At 38.7% G+C, this 21,166-nt stretch overlaps 1 protein-coding gene across 8 annotated transcripts in view; it reads right to left on the bottom strand.

Moving 5' to 3' along the window:
* Positions 1–21,166, bottom strand: part of PHACTR4 (phosphatase and actin regulator 4) — a 126,406-nt gene that overhangs the window by 48,114 nt on the left and 57,126 nt on the right. The window contains exon 1 of one of the 8 annotated variants that reach the window (XM_072609569.1): positions 1,153–2,976. The exons of the other annotated variants lie outside the window; for them this stretch is intronic. Coding sequence (XP_072465670.1) covers positions 1,153–1,198 — 46 coding nt within the window. The 5' untranslated portion in view covers positions 1,199–2,976. Of the gene's footprint in view, positions 1–1,152; positions 2,977–21,166 lie in introns of those variants that run through there. 8 annotated transcript variants of the gene reach the window in all.

Genomic DNA, 21,166 nt, shown 5'->3' with positions numbered 1-21,166 from the left:
AGTATAGACCCAGCCCTGGTGATTGAAACAGAATGAGTCAAGTCCTGACTTCAGTTCTAAAAACTGTTTCTGACTCACAGGGGGATCTCTGTGCACCAGTTTCCGCAAAACAAGAAAAGCATTCCTGTGAAAACTTTGGAAGCGTTCAGATGAAAGCACTGCCTTTGGAAACCCTAATACTAAAAAACTGAATGACAACTGGGAGAATTATCAAAGACACCCCCACACTCTCTCTCTTTCTCTACTTTAAATTGTCAATGTCTTGACAGAAAGCCATCCAGGACTGAACAGTCTGTTTTTCTACCACTTTTAAAATCCCAGAGAAGATTATTTATATATAAAAAAAAAATATCAAAACCCAACAACCAGGAAGAGATGATTTATTGGCATTTCTTCACCTTGCTTATTTTTTAGTAATCCTTAAACAAACCATTCAATAAAAACCAATTCCTCCAGTTAAGCCATTCCTCTCCATTCAGCCACTGGGGTTTAAAAAATAGCCCCGAAGTCTAAGGAAATAGCTTTGAGCTAAGGAAGGCATCAGATTTCATTTGTGAGATTTGAACCTAGAGCAACAGTCACCGAATGTCAGAGTGGTCAAGGTTTCACAGAGGGGAAGAGTGTTTCAAATCTAGAACACTGAGTTTGAAAATGGAAAAAATGGTGAAGACAGAAAACAAAGGGGAAAAGGCTTGCCATATTAAAAATATATATATATTACATACTTTACCTGACTCCAAAAGTTTAGCCTTGTCTTAAAAGTGCCCCATCCCTTTTTATAGAGATCATAGCCTATCAGCTGTTTCAATGCCACACCTATCTTCTAAGTATTCTACTCCTGTCAAATACTTGGGTTCTCCTTGTGTTGTCTACTGCACTCTCAAGTAATGGTCCCATTACCTGTCTGGCCCAATGGACCCGTCAGCCAGCAAGATAACATGAAAACTCCTACCGAGAAAATGATGAATGGCAAAGAAAGCAAACAGAAGAGAAACAGCTTCTCAATTTTCATTCATTCTTAAGAAAATTACTAATATCTCGAGAGAAATGTCAAACTCTCACATTCCCCCTAGATCATCCTTGGAGTCACCTGCAAATCTGCTTTGCTCTCAGTCAGGATTGTTTCCATTTCTTTTGTCTTTCATTACTCACCAACTGCAGCTGGATTTACCGGTCCAGAGACGACAGCTTGCCCCATGGTTAGATTTAGTCTGATGGTGCTCTCAACAGCAAACTATCCTGGCAGAAACAAACGCCTTTCACAATGCCAGAAGGAGATGGGTAGCCCATGCGGCCAGGTTACTGCCTCATCTCAGGAAAGGACATAATGTCAGTTGATTTACAGGAGTTTTCACTCTTCCTCTCCTCAGCTGGGACACTTGTAGAGCTCACAAATATGCCTTCATGCCAGCTCTGCTCACACAGGAATGCCTGTCATTCCACTGTGTGCAGGGTAGAGCTGAAATTCAGGAAGGGGAGGAGACTGCCTGCCAATGACATCGTAGCTGCTGAGCTGTATAACCCGAATTATCATCACCCCCACCCCCTTTTATTATATTAGACTTGGCTGCAACTCACAAGGCTCAGACCTGGGAGTGTAAAGCGGAGTAGTTTGTAAGATGTTTCACTGAAGGATGAGACAATACAAACACCAGAGTAATGAAGAGCAGGTGATTAATTAGAGCAGACGCTCATCTAAGTGACAGTTTGGGAAGATACAAGAGAGCTAAGATCATAGGCTTGCGTACTCTTGGATACCAAAACACTCTGAAAAACGAAGGCTCATTCTTGAGCAAAGACAAGTCCTTATCCACACAATAACATACTCAAATTCGAATGCAATTAACAGAATTAAGAAAGGTTTCTAACATACAGAATAGAAAACAAAACTTTTTTCTTAAACATTCCATTTGTGGCAAAGTACATACAGCACTGGGCCTGGAGTCAGGAAGAGCTGCATTCTAATCTGGCTTCAGACACTTACTAGCCGTATGACCCTGGGCAAGTCACTTCAGCTTTGTCAGCCTCAGTTTCCTCATGTGTAAAATGGAGTTAAAAACAGCATCTACCTTGCCAGGTCATCCAATGAGATAATAGCAAAGCGCTAAGCACAGTGCCTGGCCCATAGTAACTGATATCGAAATTGATATTTAATGCATGCACTAAAAACAAATCAGAAGTTAAAACTGAACAAAAACCTGTAAATAGGAATTATCTCATGTACTAGGAACACCAGAGCACCAGCTCACTGGATACAATTATGGTTAATAGGTCCATCTTTAGAAGAAATGTTTCTTAAAATATATAGTTCCCTGATAAATTGGCAAACGCTATTTAACTGCTGTACGCTTTGCATCACAACTATGAAGACAAATATAATAATATTCCATATCATATTTAAGTCTTGAAGTGTCAAACCAAAAGCTTTGGGACCATATTATTTTGGACTGGATACTTCATTTTACATGAATATGTAAATGAATGGCTACGACACCGGGAAGTTTAACTAGGATAGTATTCTACATCTGAACTTGAGACAATCTAAAGATGTCAGAAGAAAGGTCAAGCATGAAAACATCCTGTGGTCCAATGAGGGAAGGGAATAAGCATTTACACAGCACCTATGTGCCCAGCACTGTGCTCAGTGCTTTACAAATATCATCTCATTTGATCCTCACAACCAGCCTGGGAAGTAGGTGCTGTTATTATCAACATTAACAATTGAGGAAACTAAGGCAAACAGGCGTTAGGAGACTGGCCTAGGGTAAGATAGTGAGTACATATCTGAGGCCAGATTTGAACTCAGGTCTTCCTGAATCCAGGACCAGCAGTTCAGTGATGAAAACAACAAAATCTAAAATATCCCCAAGAATTCTATCTCTCCTTCCTTCAAGAAAAGATAACTTGCAAATACTAAATGTTATGCTCCAGTAACCTGTAGTTTAAATCAGTATTTCTGAACAGAAGCTCTGAAGAGATTTCTATTAGCCATGGCAACATGTGTTATCTATTTGGGGAACAAGATTTGGATCAATATGAATGGGTATGTGAAAAGAAAAAATAGAAGCTTCTATTTCTCATATAACAACAGTTTACAAAGTACTTTGCTCAAAGCCACTTTATGAGGCAAATAATTAAGTATTATACACATTTTACATGATAAGGAAACCAAGGCATAGAGTCACTTAACCAAGACTCAAACCCACATTTTCTAACTCCAAGGGAATCTGGCAATCTTTCCCTGAACTGGCATTTCAAAATCTTGCGTCTTGGTAAGATGTGCTGCAGCTTTTACTCTACTTACAGAGCCTTCCTGCTACTCCCCATGAGGCACTGAACAAGACTTCCTTCAGGAGAGTTTACAAATGGGAATGTCCCATTTCAACCCCACAGGAAAGGAGACAACTCTTGGGTATTATTATGGTCTAACCCATAAGAAAAACACATATACTAACATGAGATATTATATGTGCTAATATTAAAGAGAACATCAGTGAGCAGGAGAGTAAATGTGTTACTCCCCTCCAACACCCCCAAGTGAGGTACTTCATTTTTCAATATCCCAGAAATGGTGTACAATTTTGGGAAACTCAGTATTACCGGAGATGCTTAGCCTGGAGAAGCCTCAGGAAATGTGTGTTTAAGTACTTACATGGCTGTCCTGTGGAACAAAGATTAGTCCTGTTCTGCTTGGCCCTAAAGTACAGAAGCAGCAGGGATGCTGCAAAGAAGCAGATCTAGATTTCCCACTCAATATTGGGAAAAGTTTCCTCAGCATTTACAAATGTCCAAAGTGGAAGTAGCTGCTTTCCAGGGTAACGGGTTTCTCTTCAAAAGAAAGACATGCCAAGTAAGGAGCCACTGGTCTTGAGGAATGATTAGAACAACAGATGGTCCCTTCCTAGATCTCCTAATCTGAAATTCTGTAATTGTATACAGAGAATTTGGCAGAAAAGGTATTTGGGGCAAGAAGCCAAATCAGAAGCTGGATGCTCTTTAAATAAACTAGCAATATTTTTCTCTTATTATTCTCATAAGATAAGACAAGGGGAAAACTGAACCTTGTTCAATTGATGAGGAATCTAAACGGCAGCTAGGTGGTGCCATAATGCACAGAGCACTGGAAGGAAGACTCATCTTTCTGAATTCAAACCCTGCCTCAGACACTAGATGTGTCCCTGGGCAGGTCTCTTAACCCTATTTGCCTCAGTCTCCTCATCTGTAAAATGAGCTGGAGAAGGAAATGGCAAACCACTACAGTGTCTCTGCCAAAAAAACCCCAAGCGAGGTCATGAAGGGTCAGACACAATGAAACTACTTAACAACAGAACTTCCAAAGAGAAAAGATAAATTACAAAAGTATTACTATTGAAAACCAACAGTTCAAGGGGTTTCTGATGAGAAATCCGGAGAAATTTATTTAGAAGAATCTATGGCTGAAATGACTTGATTTTTTATAGATGGCAACACAGAATCCAGTTTGAACCAGGTTCTTCAAAAGTAGGCCTTCCCTTAATAAACTCCAGTGGCTCCCTATTACCTCTCAGATCAAATACAATCACCAAGAGGCACTTAAGTGAGAAATTCTTGGGAAACCACTTGTAGGAAATATACAATAATAGATGAACCAACTCTAACCTTCTTTTGACAGATCTGGAAACAGGCTTACAGTAAGTCAGTCATTTGCCACATTTGTCACACAGCAAGTGGTCCTTGTTTTCTAATTTATTTGTTTTTTGGTCCAGGGCTTTTTCCATTGCACTACTCACAGAAAGTTCTAGTCATGGCAGGGAAAGAGGATCTATCACTTATCAACCAGCAGGTCGACACTAATGGGGCACAATAACAATGACTAACGTTCACACAGCCTACTGTATGCTAGGCACCTCTTATTTCATTTGAATCTCACAAACAAACCTGAGAGGTAAGGCCTATTATTATCCTCATTTTTCAGATGAGAAAACTGAGGCTGAAAGAGGTTAAATGATTTGTACAGGATCACATAGCTAGGCAGTATCTGAGGCTGAACTGAACCTGCAACATGTGACTCCAGGGTCAGTGCTCTGCGCACTAGGGCTCCACCTCGCTGCCTATATCATAACACCCTTTCTATACTGGCAGCTCCATTTCAGGATATCTTAGTAGCAGTTTCTTAGGCTTCACTCCTTTAGACAAAGAGATCCCAACGTACTTTCACTGGTGATATTCTAGGTTAAGTTTCCTTAGGACGGTGGCTTAATGCACACATGTGCTGGTAACTTAAAGCTATGCTTCCTACGAGCCAAAGGCTTCTTTTTTACTTCTTATTGAGTTAATAACTTGACACAGATCACATTTGTTCCAATGGTGTTAAAATCTTTTATACAGTAACACAGATCTTACAGAGGCATTTATTTTTCTAAAGTCTCCACTATACCAATATTTGATAGCCAACTCTCTCACCCACATGCCAATATTCTTGTCTGTGATTCCTCCTGGACATTCATCTATTTCCCTTCTGTCAATTTATAAAACTGCTGCAATGACCCTTTTTTGTTTTTCTTTGGCAACCTATCTATAGCCGATTCTCTGTTCTCCAAGCTCCAGTCCCACCCACCCCCCCCCGCCCCAAAGTGAAAAAGGGAAAAATCAAAACTCATACCAGATACAGTCAAAGAAAACAAATTTCTACATTAGCCAAGTCAAAAAAGGTGTGAAATACATGTATGTACGTCTCATTCTGCACTGGGACTCCATCACCTCTCTGGCAGGAGGTGGACGGTGGCACCTCTGGAATTATGGTTGGTCCCTGCATTGATTAGAGTTGTCTTTATAATGTCTGCTCATTTGACCCTGCATCAGTTCATACAAGTCTTCCCAGGTTTCTCTAGAATTATCCCTTTCATCATTTCTTTCCTATATCATATTTTGTTCAGTCATTCCCCAAACTCCTTAGTTTACAGTTCTCTCCTACATTTTGTATAATTTTTATGAATTTATTGTGTCCATGTTATTAGCGCACACACACCCCTCTCCAATGCAAGGTCTCAGGGGCGATAAATATTTTGTTTTTGTTAAAGTGTCTGGAATGGGTGAATGCAAACATTTATTAAGCATTTACTATGTGCCAAGGCCCATGCTAAGTGCTAGAAATACAAATTTTAAAGAGAGACAAGTGCATGCTCTCAAGACCATCCCAATAACAGAAGAAAACATATAAAAGTTTTGGCTGCAGGGTGGATGGAAAAGGCCACAAGGCTGAAGGGATCAGTCGCAGAGCAGATGGCAGAGCTAGGGGTCATTAGGTCACATAATCAGGTGACGGTGCCAGAAGACCACAGGGCATAGAAGCAGATGAGAAAGCCTAGCTGTCCACTAGCTAATGAGAAGCATGAGAATTATTGGCTTCAATTTTATTGGAACTGTGTAAGAAGTTAAATGGTCTGGCACATGGCTGGGGCTAAACAAATGTAGGTTAAACGAAACTGTTTCCATGCTCCACTCTGATCTTTTTTCCAGATTCTTTAGCATGATTTCATTTTTTTCCACATTTCTCTATTATCTACATATTTACCATGTCTTACTGGGATAAAACTTTCCAGTACACTCAAATGTCATTTGTTAACCCATTCCATAGTTACTATAAATTATTTTCAATTCTCTGCTATTATACATTACATATGTTCAATTTTATATTGTTATTAACTGGATTATTGATGTAAATTAGATTATCCTAGAGAAATAAGTGCTTAGTAATTATAATTCTGCATATTACTTTCTTCTACCCTAAAGTATCCCAAGAAGGTGGAGCTTCAATGAGAGGCGCTAAGGGTAAAGTAGGATGGCCTGACAATAATTATAAACAGGATGGATGGTATGGTGTACTAAGAAGAGCTTAAGATTCAAGAGAGGATCTGGGATTCAGCTTCCTAGCTTCAACACTTACGAGCCCGGCCTACTCCAGTGAGTAACTGACAAGATAGTCATACTTGTACAACTTAGAAGTGTCACAAAGAAGTGCTTTATAAACACATTCCCAATGATTTCAAGCAATGTAAGTTACAACAAAACTAGCACAATCAAAATAAATTCAGCAGAACCTTTCTTTCTCTCTCTCTCAAAACGGGTTCCATTACTAATTCCAGTAAAAGGTAATTTTTTCATCACACGTACTTGATCTGAAACACCTCCAATATTTAAGGGTGTTAATATCTTCCAACTATTTTTTTTTAAAAATCATTTCCCAAGATAGAAGTTAAGAGCCCCACATAGGGACGCTGGGCTGGTCATTTCTGAATTTATTATTGTCTCACTAAGGAAACAAAAAGTGCAAAGGAATAAAAGAACACTCCTTCAGGTCAACAAACTTTGGAAAATCATTGTACAAATGAGCATTCAAATATGGAAAAAAAGGTAGGAAAGAGGACAAGATTGGCAGCCAAAAGACAGGTTCAAATACAAGCTCTGCTATTCACTATGTGACATTTGATGAGTCATTTAACCTCTTTCAGACTTGGTTTCCTCCTCAGTAAAATAAGAGTGGAGTGGCCTCGATAACTCTAAGTTCCCTTGCAGCTCTAAATTTATGATCTTATAATGATTAGCTCTGAGTTTTTTGGGACTGTTGCAGACTGTTAATATGTTGATAACACTTCCCCTTTAAGCGTAGGACCTGCAGTCAGAAAGACCTGAATTCAAATCTGGCCTCAGAACTTACTAGCGGGGGCGGAGCCAAGATGGCGGAGTAGAAAGACGCACATACACATAGCTCTGAACCCACAACCCATAGAATGGCTACAGGGAAGTAACTCAGGGCGAATTCCGCACCCAGAGGCCACGGAACATTGGAGCGAGGGAGATTTCTGTTCCAGAGAGACCTGCAAACCTCTCGCGGGGGGGTCCTTCGCGCTGCGGACTGGGCGCCGGGACTGGGAGCTGAGTGCAGCCCTGCTGCGGCCGCGGCACCGAGAGGAAAAGATCCGAGCAGGCTTCACAGACAGGATCTCCAGCGGCCACGCGGGTCCCTCCACCCACAGAGGGATCTGCAAACCTCTCGCAAAAGCTCCGTCGCGCTGCAGACACAAAGCCCAGCCCAGACCTGCTGCGGCCACGGCTGCGGCACCGAGAGAAACAGATCCGAGCAGGCTTCAGGGACGGGATCTCCAGCGGCCGCACAAGTCCCTCCACCCACAGGTGACAGGGGTGGGTGAGAGAGTCTCTTTGGCGGGTCGAGAGGGGAGTGGGGTGCCCCCATAATTCAGGCCCCCCCCCGGGAGGTAGAAGCTGAGAGGCGGCTGCAGACAGGGGCTCCCCAAGCGGGCGGGAGCCTGAATCCATTGTGGAAGGTCTGTGCATAAACCCCCTGAGGGAACTGAGCCTGAGAGGTGGCCCCGCCCTGATCTCAGCACCAGATCATAATCTCATACTGAATAGCAGCCCTGCCCCCGCCAAAAGCCCTGAGGCTGGAAGCAGCATTTGAATCTCAGACCACAAACACGGGCTGGGAGGATCAGGAGGTGAGGTGGGTGTGAGGAAAATATTCAGAGGTCAAGTCACTGGCTGGGAAAATGCCCAGAAAAGGGAAAAGAAATAAGACTATAGAAGGTTACTTTCTTGGCGAACAGGCATTTCCTCCCTTCCTTTCTGATGAGGAAGAACAATGCTTACCATTAGGCAAAGACACAGAAATCAAGGCTTCTGTGTCCCAGCCCACACAATGGGCTCAGGCCATGGAAGAGCTCAAAAAGAATTTTGTAAATCAAGTTAGAGAGGTGGAGGAAAAGCTGGGAAGAGAAATGAGAGACATGAAGTCAAAGCATGAACAGCAGATCAGCTCCCTGCTAAGGGAGACCCAAAAAAATGTTGAAGAAATTAACACCTTAAAAACTAGCCTAACTCAATTGGCAAAAGAGGTTCAAAAAGCCAATGAGGAGAAGAATGCTTTCAAAAGCAGAATTAGCCAAATGGAAAAGGAGATTCAAAAGCTCACTGAAGAAAATAGTTCTTTCAAAATTAGAATGGCACAGATGGAGGCTAATGACTTTATGCAAAACCAAGAAATCACAGAACAAAGAGAGAAGAATGGAAAAATGGAAGATAATGTGAAATATCTCATTGGAAAAACAACAGACCTGGAAAATAGATCCAGGAGAGACAATTTAAAAATTATGGGACTACCTGAAAGCCACGATCAAAAGAAGAGCCTAGACATCATCCTTCATGAAATTATCAAGGAAAACTGCCCTGAGATTCTAGAACCAGAGGGCAAAATAAATATTCAAGGAATCCACAGAACACCGCCTGAAAGAGATCCAAAAAGAGAAACTCCTAGGAACATTGTGGCCAAATTCCAGAGTTCCCAGGTCAAGGAGAAAATACTGCAGGCAGCTAGAGAGAAACAGTTCAAGTATTGTGGAAATACAATCAGGATAACACAAGATCTAGCAGCCTCTACATTAAGGGATCGAAGGGCATGGAACAGTATATTCCAGAAGTCAAAGGAACTAGGACTAAAACCAAGAATCACCTACCCAGCAAAACTGACTATAATACTTCAGGGGAAAAAATGGTCTTTCAATGAAATAGAGGATTTTCAAGTATTCTTGATGAAAAGACCAGAGCTGAAAAGAAAATTTGACTTTCAAACACAAGAATGAAGAGAACCATGAAAAGGTGAACAGCAAAGTGAAGTCATAAGGGACTTACTAAAGCTGAACTGTTTACATTCCTACATGGAAAGACAATATTTGTAACTCTTGAAACATTTCAGTATCTGGGTACTGGGTGGGATTACACATGCACACACGCTCACATACATAGAGACAGAGTGCACAGAGTGAATTGAATAGGTTGGGATCATATCTTTAAAACAAAATGAAATCAAGCAGTGAGAGAGAAAAATATTGGGAAGAAAAAGGGAGAAATTGAATGGGGCAAATTATCTTTCATAAAAGAGGCAATCAAAAGACTCATTAGTGGAGGGATAAAGAGGGGAGGTGAGGGAAAAACATGAAGTCTACTCTCATTACATTCCACTAAAGAAAAGAATAAAGTGCACACTCATTTTGGTAGGAAAACCTATCTCACAATACAGGAAAGTGGGGGATAAGGGGACAAGCAGGGTGGGGGGGATGATAGAAGGCAGGGCATGAGGAGGAGAGTGCAATTCGAGGTCGACACTCATGGGGAGGGATAGGATCAAAAGAGAATAGAAGTAATGGGGGACAGGATAGGATGGAGGGAAATATAGTTAGTCCTATACAACACAACTATTATGGAAGTCATTTGCAAAACTACACAGATATGGCCTATATTGAATTGCTTGCCTTCCAAAGGGAAGGGGTGGGGAGGGAGGGAGGAAGAGAAGTTGGAACTCAAAGTGTTAGGATCAACTGTCGAGTAATGTTCTTGCCACTAGGAAATAAGAAAAACAGGTAAAGGGGTATAGAAAGCTATCTGCCCCTACAGGACAAAAGAGAAGATGGAGACAAGGGCAGAGAGGGATGATAGAAGAGAGAGCAGATTGGTCATAGGGGCAATTAGAATGCTTGGTGTTTGGGGGGGGAGGGGATAAAAGGGGAGAAAATTTGTAACCCAAAATTTTGTGAAAATGAATGTTAAAAGTTAAATAAATAAATTTAATAAAAAAAAAAAAATAAAAAAAAAATAAAAAAAAAAAAAAAAAAAAAAAAAAAAGAACTTACTAGCTATGTGACCCAGGGCAAGACACTAATCCTGTCTGCCTCAGTTACCCTCACCTGTAAAATGAGCTAGAGAATGAAATGGCAAACTACTTCAGTATCTCTGCCAAGAAAATGGGGTTGCAAAGTTGTACATCACCGAAACGTCTCAACAGCAACAATCTGGCATGTAAGGCATGGAAATTCTTTCTCAAACCTTCAAAGTGTTGACCTGTAGCCTTCTCCTCTTAGCACAGTCCTGTCTCCCTCTCCATACTCAACTTTTCCAGTCCCATATACTGTCCAGTTGGCTTCAGATTCTAGACTGTCCTTGACTACCCAGTCAGCAGAAGGGATATAGTAACCAGAGGCTGTCATTCTAACTAACCAAGCCTGAAAGTCCTACAGAGTTTTTATGACACAGGTATCTAGTTCCATTCTCAAGACGATCAAATCTCAGTAACTGATAACATCACTAGGCAAACAACAATCATTTTCAGAGAAGAGAAAGTTATTGTGTGAATACTTGGGTTATGAATCAAGACCTACAAAGGAATGCATGTTATTATGTGAACAGCTTCTAAGAATTAAGCTGACAGAGAAAGAAAAATGATGGACAATGGGAGTCAAAGAATTCTTGTTACTTCCAAATATTCATCCGACCTAACCTCTAATACTAGAATTGCATAATATTAGAGCCTTGGACTTCCTTATTTTACAGATAATAAAACTGAGACCCCACAAAGATGAAGTGTCTTGCTCAGGGTCACAGAGTCAATAAGGAGATCTGGGACTAGAACCCAGGTCCCCCAACTTCCAATCCAATATTATTTTTACTACATCTCCAAACTGTGATATATGCACAACAATCATTCAACAAAATCTCTCCTTCAGTATCTTTTGCCTACCTTGGAAAAATGATCTAACTTCTGACAAACTGACCACCACAGCTCTTTAGAGAACACTAAGGGGTGTCATGCTTATTTGTATACAGTGCTGGTTTCATATCTTATCCACCCACATTAATGACAGGTATGAAGTAACACATATGTTTTGGTATTCACAACATAGTAATTTGAGTTTAAAGAGAAGGAAGGTGAAGTTGTGCCAGCAGTACAACTTCAAACTTATATCTGGAAGGCAAGCCTGGGGCTTGTTGTACCTGTTTTCTTAAAGCTGGCATTTTCAGAATAAAAAGGCATGCAAATAAGTTTATGAGAGCAGTGAGAATAATGCACTTGGAGCTCAGAAACACGGGCTCCAGTTTTTAGCTCAGTCAATTAATTCACCAGGCGACCTGTGAATACCCAATGTTTCTAGCTGGTGGTAAAATTTAATTTCTTAATTTTCATCTCTACTAAAAATTCATCTATCTAATTCTGGATCCCATCAATCTCTATCCCATGAATCTCTCTGTTCCAAATAACAGAATTATTTTCTGTCTTTGAGCATAGAATAAAACTTCAGATAGTCATGAAATGTTACAAGAGGAAGGGATAATGAGTTCATCCTTGTACAAATGAATCACTGATTTGAAAGGGCCCTAAAATACCATCGAGTCCAACCCATACTTGAACAAAAATTTCTAAAAGTACCTGCCCAATAAGTGACCAACTAGTCCCTGCTTGAAGACTTCCTATAAAGAATAATCCAAGCCTACTAAGGCATCCTATTGCACTTTTGAAAAGCTCTGTTAGTGAGGACTTCCTAATATGAACCTCCAATTTGCCTCCTTGAAATATCCACCCATTTTTCCTCATATTAATGTCCCTCCTAAACTGTAGCATCCAGAAGTAAAAATAATACTCCAGATATAATCTGAACAATGCAGAAAACAGCAAGAACATGACAAATCAATCACCAGACATTTAGTAAGGATTGTGTACATCTCTAATGCAGCCAGCCTAAACTCTCTTAGTATTAGCTTTCTGGTTGCCATATCACAACATTGACTCTTACTGAGTTTGCTGCTCAATAAAGCACCATTATCTTTTTCTGACCACTAATTGTCTACCCATGCCATCCCTATTTTATCCTTGTGAAGTTATTTATTCAAACTACGTGCAAGAATATAGAATGACAGAGTTAGAGCTGAAAGGGCTCTTAGAGGCAATGGCTATTACAACCCACTCATTTTGCAAATAAGGAAACTGAGACTGGAGAGGTTGAGTACCTCGATTGTAGAAAGGAAGTGATAGAGGTGGGATTTTAAACCATTATTTCTGAAATTATCTTTATTCAAATTTCATCAGATTAGATTTTGCCCCAACTTCAAGTCTAGCAAGATCTTTTACTACCATCCCTTCTAGCTTGGTAATATCATTTGCAAATTTGATACACTTGTCACCTACATGCCTTTAACCAAATTTTTACTAAAAAAATTTAATAGCACTGGGCAGAGCATGGAACACCAGGGGACATACTCCAGTGGCAATTCTTCCAAGCTGACATCTAATCAAAATCATTAATGACAGAGTCCAGTCATCAAACCAGTCCCAATCTTCACTGCATTACCATAAAACCCAAATATATATTTCTACATTGTGTCTGGAAGACTAGCATGACTCTACTCAACGCTTTGCTAATCCCTAGGTAATACCATCTAGAGTAGTTACCTGGTCAATCCATCTAGTAGCCTGGTTCAAAAAAAAAGGTGGGGGAAGGGAGGGAGGTGAGGTTAGTCAATGCAATTAAAGAAATATTTATTGAGTGCCTACTATTAATAAGGCACCTTGCTGGATGCTGGGGAAAACAAACACAAAAATAAACAGTCTCCAAGCTCAAGAAGCTTAACTAGAAGTATACACCATGTACACAAATAAGCATAGTATTAGGAAAATGAATGTAAGTTCTAGAATTATCTCTTCCAAACAAATTTTATTACTATTTTGTTAAGTTCTATAAAGTAATTCCTTGATAGATTAATTGGTATAGGCCTAAATTTTTTTATTTAATTTTTTTGTTTTATTGGATTTATTTATTTTTAGATTTCGACATTCATTTTCACAAAATTGATTACCCTTTCCCTCAATATACCCTCCCTTCTATCACACCCCACCCTTCCCTTAACTCCATCTTCTCTCTTTTCTTATAGGGCAAGATAAATTTCTATACTCTATTACCTGTGTTTCTTATTTCCCAGTTACATGCAATAATAATTCTCAACATTCGTTTCTAATACTTTGAATTCCAACTTCTCTTCCTCCCTCCCTCCCTCCCCATTCCCACTGAGAAGGCAAGCATTTCAATACAGGCTATACATGTGTAGGACTGAATCTATGAATTAGTTTAACTAAAACTGTCATTTTTATTATATTGGCTTGACCTAATAATAAATAATGAATCTATTTATGATTTCCTCTAATTCTATAGTATCTTATAGATATATTAATTAAAATCTAAAGTGGTAATCACCAGATATTTTATGCAATTGTAGTTTTCAATGGAGCTCTAATTCCTATTATTTACTTCTATTTTTGTTAGGCTTGTATAGAATTGTGATGATTTTCATGAACTTATTTTATATTCCGCTATTTTACTGAAGCCTTAGACAATGTTTAAAAATTTTTTTCTAAACAAATCATATTATATTATGGAAACATGTTTTGCATAATTTTGTACATATAAATGAGTATCATTTCTTGCCTTCTCAATGAATGCAGGGGGCAGGAGAGAGGCGGAAGGGATAGAATTTGGAACTGAAAATGAAAATTTCCTTTTAAAAAAAATACATGAAACATATTATCTCCAAATTGTGCCTCCTTTCTAACAATGTTTCTATCTTTAATTTCCCTTTCATCTTATTGTTATAATTAGCATGCCTAGAACTGTGTCGAATAATAATAGGGAAAGGGATTACTTTACAGAAATAAATGAACAAAATACATTTGGAAGAACAGAGGTCTGGTATCTCAAGGAAAAAAATAAAAACAAGTAAAATTATATGATCTAAGAATTACGGCTAAAAGGATAGTTTGAAATATAGTATTCATAGAAAATGTTTGTTGTTACTTATTAAATAAAAATGTAGACCAGTGTTACAGATTACACAAGCAACACACAGAAGCAATCAAATACAGTAGCCCCAATGTTCAAGAAACTCAATACCAGAATTTACACAGGAGTAACTCCCTATTCAATAACAACTTCTGTTGTTGCTAGAAGGAATGGCTCTCTGAGAAGGGGAAAAAGGAAGGATACAGGTGAAAATTTAGGCGATTAAAAAAAAAAAAATCAGTAAAATTTTATTTGAGAAAAAAATTTGCTGGGAAAACCAGAAAGCAGTTTGACAGAAAATAGGTTTCAAATACCATCTTAAAATATACCACTATAAGCTCCAAATTAGGAGGGGCTCATTAAAAAATTAGCAAGTAGAAGGAAGAGTGCTTTTCAAAATTGTGGCTAAAGGGAAAATTCATAATCAGTAGAATAGAGGTAATCATAATAAATAATTTTGATTACAAAAAGATGAAAAGACTTTTTATCCTAGCAAACTCAATACAACTAGTGTAAGAAGTGAAACTACTGATGGAGGTGAAATCTTATCAAATACTTCTGATAAGTCTAACACCCAAGATATGTAAGGAACTGACAAATTGTGACCACTTTTCCATGGAGAAGAAGTTAAAAGGTTATCAATCATGACATGAAGAAAGAAGAGAAACAAGCATAAAATAGCTTCATTAGACCATGAACTCTTTGAGAGCAGAGATTGTCTTTTACCTTTCTTTGCATTCCCAGAACTTAGCACAGTCTCTGGCACATAAATACTTGTAAATGCCTGACTCCACCACTTAAATCCATCAAATTAACAAAGATAATAAGAGAAAAAAATAGTGAATGTTGGAGGGTGGAGAAATAGGAACACTAATGCATTATTAGCTATCTATGAATTTGTCTAACAGTTCTGAAAAAACAATTTCAAATTATGCTGGAAAAGCTGTTGATCAATCCAATCCATTATTGGGAATATATTAGAAAGAAGTCAATGACAAATAAAAGGACCACATATATGATGAAATATTCACATCACCATTCTTTGTAGTTGCAAAAAACTGGAAACAAAGTGGTGTCCATTAATGGATACCAGTTCAACAGTTAAACAAAATGAGGCATACAAAGCACTGGAATATAATCCTGCCATAAAAATTACAAATATGGTATAGAAACCAATGCCAAAAGCTCCTGCAGTCATATTAATTAACTTGTCAAAAAGTGGAAGGAGAGTTGTGATTGTGGACACTGCATCAACATTGTCAGACATTTCTTTTGTTAGTTGGGATTTGCTCAAACTTCTGTTTGCTATAAGGGAGGGTTGGGTGGGTGGGTACACTGAAAAACAATTCTGATGTTTTAAAACGCCATAGTAGAAGGGAATGCTGGCAAAAAACAGTCAGAAAGCCTCCAGAATCACCTCTGTTAATTTTTCATCCTAAGTCATGGTGGTTCTTTGTCACTGCTGTCTTCTTCTTTAGACACTGACTGTAATGTACAGAATTTTACCACAGGAATATAAGTTTAGCTCATATAGTTATAAACATCATGACTGCCAGTTTCTTCAGTAACATGGAATGTCGTCCAGCTCAGCCTGCCTACCTGAATTGCTTAAGAGCTGCTGGGTACTCTCTTAACACCTCTCTACACATTACGAATATGAATGCCTTTTGAGATATTTCTGCTTCATCCTTTTCAGGACCAGAGATCATTCTTCTGGGCAGAGAAAAAAATGAAGCACAAAAGAGGGGAGCAGCTACACTTTCTTTCCATGGCTCATTGTTGTTCTTCCAGTCATGCTCACCAGTGGTTTCTTGAAACTTCTCTTTTCCCAAATCTTCAAGTTAATAGAAGTTGATCCAGACACTGACATAAAGGCAAGCACTGATTTCATAAGAATAATGTCGAGGTTATAATTAGAGAAAACAGTTCCCCAGACTGAAGATACTGACACCATTTTTTAAAAATCAGTAAAGGAATGTATTTGTTTGTGCTCAGACTGTGTAAAACAAAATTTACTCATATTATTTCTGCATATTAAAAATCTTATTGTACCAAATGGTAAACTATTAAATGCATATAAAACTAAAAACACAAAACAAAACAAAAAACTCTTTTTGCCCAACTTAATAAACCTTGTTTTGTTATCCTGCACTTCCTTCAGTAACCTCAGTACATCCTGAGACTGAGCATTTTTGAAGTTTTCCCTCTCTGGCCTGCAGTCTGATCACTTTATTAGCATCATGGTCTCCACAGATTTCTATGTGTTCTGCAAATATTCTCCCAGCCCCTTCACCCCATAATGCTCCTTCTCCTGTTTCTTCCCAAGTCAGGGAGATGAAGAGATTACAAGATGTAATACAGAAACTGGTACAGGAAAAGGTGCATTCATTTCCAAACCAGATACAGGGCTGTGGGAAGGCCAAGTGGCTCTAGGAAATTCTATCCACAGGCCCAATCGGTGCAATTTCAACTAAAGGCAAGCTCCCATCCTTCTTCCCAGTGTGCACTTGAGCAATCTAGACATTCTACCTCACATGAGAACTCATGACTCAGGCAGAGATTTCAAGGAAGGAAGACAGGCTCTCACTCTGCATCAGAAAGGTCACCTAGTGTTTTCAACATAAAACGCTTTTATATGGTGAAGTCCAATCCCATCATTACTTGGATTCATTCTCCACATCAAAATTATGTGGGAAAACCCTCAAGATTGTCAGCTTTGTGTTGAATAAGAAACAAATCTCATCTTGAAAGTTTTGAACCAAGTGGTGACTAAGGAGAATATGAATAACATGGGAACCCTTTAAAGCTGGTCAACATGGTGCAAAGGAAATGTTATAACATCAAAGCCAGTTTGCAAAGAATTGATTTCTATGACCTGCACCTGGCTGACTTTCCAGCTGTGAGCTTCTTGGCTGCTCCTGTCAGGTACAATTTGTGAGACAGGGCCTAATAGACCTTGATTTCATTGTGTCATGGAGCTGGATGCCATCAATCAGGTCAAAGGTTTGAATAAGGTCCTCTCCTAAAAGCTTTAATAAATATGCAGCAGAGAAACTGACAAAGAGACTCATGTAGATGGAGAATCAGTTCCTGGGTAGCCGCTGTTAGCTTCTTGGATTGAGGCTGATGGATGAAGTTATTCACTAGAGGGTTGGGAAATTCTGTCCCCATAATGCCTGACATTCTTGTAAGAGACTATCACGGTTCTGAATATTTTCTCTTCTAGCTGCTATGCCTTCCACTCTAAGATGCCTTCCATATCCCCTTTCTTTAGGTACCTTGTATATAATGATGTACATGCTGCCTCCTACCCTACATCCTCATTAAAATGTAAGTTGCTTGACCAACCCTTGTGTTTTCACACTATCTGCAGCACTAAGAACAATGCCTGTCATGCAGGAAGTGCTTAATAAATAAAAGCTTGCTGGTTCTTACTTGTCTTTGCTTTCCTGTGAAAGCAAAAATAGGTTGATGTGGAGGAGGATAATGCCCAGGGAAAACATTCCCTGAGTATTCTTAACAGTCCTAGAAAAGCCAGACTAGATTGCCAATACAAGGAAAATGAAAGTAAACTGACCCAGCAACTTCAGCAGAGAGAGACTATATTCTTAGTGTTAAAGGGTAGTATCACTGCCTTAGTGGATAGAATTAGTAAGCTAGTGGTAAGCAGTGTTCTACTTTCCCTTGGGGAAAGATGGTGGCGTGTGGGAGGATCTACTTCTATGGGGTCTATGGAGCATCCTAAGGGACAGAGACATTGAGGCTCCATAAGACGATTCTCAGTATGGCACTAGTAAGAGACTCTTGCCATGGGATACAAGCTCTCATGTCTGGGCATCAAGCCATCCTGTGCATTTACCTTTCATTAATCTATTTCAACCATGATATGGGCCAAAATGTCATCATCTACACCAAATATTGCAGGCCAGGCCTGACTCAAGCTGGTCTGATAATTCAGGTTCAATGTTGGAGTAAAGTGAGATATTCAAAGACCTTAACAAATACTTAATAAATACTTAACAAAATGAGATTTACTTAGATATAGCAAGGAAAGGATATTCTGCAAGGATACAGTGCCAATTCATATAGAAGAGATTCTTCCTCTAACCCCCAATATTCTACACATCTAGTCAGTAATAAAATGCAGGACTAGGAAATGGAGAAAGATCACTTCTCTTTTAACTTAATTTTTTTTTTTATTCCAAACTAAAATAGCTGGGTAAAAATGTCATTTCCATATATAGAAACAACACAAAAAGTGTATGATACTCCGAATCTTCATTTCATACTGCTTCCTTTTTCAGAGCATGACATAGTCTACATGTTACTTTCAAAATTGTCCTACGTCTTTGCTTCCTTTTGAACTTCCTTATATTGTGTGTTTTTAAAAAATGTTTCAATGGCCATCTTTTTGTTCATCATTTGCAACATTCTTTCCCGTTAAAAAACAGAGAAAAAAAATCCTTGTAACATGCAGTCAAACAAAAAGAATTTATAGAGACAATGTTCAAAAATACATGTCTCTGTTCACATTACAGACCATCTTTCCTGTTAGGAGGTAGGTAAAACGTTTCATTGTAGCTCCACTGAGACAAGGCTTGCCATTGCATTGATCAGACTTCTTAAGTCATTCAAAGTTGTTTTTCTTACAATGTTGTTCTTATTAAAAATTGTGCTGATACCCAAGATCTTTCTGAATCATTTTGAATTTCCAATCTTTCCAAGGCTTTCAGGGGAGGAAGAAGGTCTCCACTCTGGATGTCTAAGGACATGGATCCTCTGGGATGCCTATGGTTATGCTGGAAGGCCAAAGGCTTGCATGACTAATCTGGCAATGGTTTTAACGACAGTTCCCTTTTCTATTTCCTATGGACTTCTAGCTGACTTTTTGTGAAGTGCCGAGGTGGAAAAAGACACTATAATTACTCAGTGGCTTTGCTGATCACGATGTAGCCAAGTACAAATTTCAGGGTTTTGTTGGAGTAAGGTGTGTGTGGGAGCTGGATGGTCTGTTTCTTGTCAGGCAATTATCTTAGCTCATAGTCCCTAAACAAGGTCTCTTAACTCCCAGTTCTGTGTTCTTCCCTCTATGGTCAAATCCCTAACATCTGCTTCAGAGAAGGAAATTTATAGGAAGGTATAATAGTTGCCATATGACACCCATAAGACTATCTTCAAGAAGATATTATAAAAAGAGAAACCCTGTCAATGTGAAGTAATAAGTGCAAAAATATGGATGTAAATATTAAAATTAAATCTACAAATTTTGCTCAAAATCAAGGTCTCGACAAAAAAGAACTCTGGTTTAGTAAAGAGAGCCTGGGCTTTGTATTCAGGAGACCTCAGTTACAACTCCTGATCCTGAAACTAATCTATTGGAGTGTGTTTCAGATAATCAATTCGCTTCTCAAGGGCTCAGTTAAAACATGTTGTTTAGATTCAATGATTCTCTAGAGTCTCTTAGCTCTGATATTATTCAATTCTTTTAAATTATCAATGCTAAACAATATTATTCAACATCACTGTTCTAACATTAAAATCCATCTTGATTGTCAACAGTTCAGATAATAACAACAATAACATACAATCGAAGTGTAATATTTTGTCTGTATTAGAAACTTCCTCTATCACAAACTAGAGGCAATAAGCAGATAAACTGGTTTCTCGATGATACACCCAATCACATCCCTACTTCCGACCTTAGTAGAATTCTAAGTCCATACGATATTAGAGCTGGAAGGAATCTCAAAGTAACAATTCTTATTTCTACAGGGTTTTATAGTTTACATCACAATGACCCTGTGAAGTATACGGTACAGGTACTATTAAATCGATAATATATGTTTTGGCTACTACCACACAGTAAATGTCAAAAGTGAGAATGAAACGTTTGATTGCCAAGTTCAATGTGGTCTTTCCATTATAATATGCTACATATAATATAATATAATAACATATCAAGACGTATAATATCCTAAGGGTGGAAATTATGTTAAACATAAAGATCAACTTGTCCAGCTCCCTCATTTTGCAGATGAAGAAATACAGGTCCAGGATAGGGAGGAAATTTGTACTGAGGTCATTAGTTTCTCAGTGATAGAACCACTCTGCTTTGGAATCATTTCAAGAGAAAAAGTGATGACTATTGTGCAGTGTAAAATTATTAAGTTTCCAAATCACGCCAAAGAAAAGGAATTTTTAAAGAATATTGACTCAGAAACCATGCCATAATTTGTAACTATAGTTAAAAGCACCTAATAATTCCTTATTTTCTTTGTAGGAGAACTTTCTCCTCCTATACGCTCAGTGCCATACCACTACCAACACTACATTCTAATGGAGTCGAATCATTGCTTTGGTTCCAGAAAAAACTGAAAACAAACTACAATGCTATACTTAGCCCTAAAAGAGAAGAATGAATACTAAACTAAAAAAGAGTCATAGAATCACAGAACTGGAAAGGACCTCAGAGGCCAACTGGTTCACACTGTACTTAAGCAAGAAATTTCTTG

This window comes from Notamacropus eugenii, chromosome 5, assembly GCF_028372415.1.
Source record: "Notamacropus eugenii isolate mMacEug1 chromosome 5, mMacEug1.pri_v2, whole genome shotgun sequence".
NCBI lineage: Eukaryota > Metazoa > Chordata > Mammalia > Diprotodontia > Macropodidae > Notamacropus > Notamacropus eugenii.
Note: the sequence above shows the minus strand (reverse complement) of the source record. Positions and strands in the feature narration are given on the sequence as shown.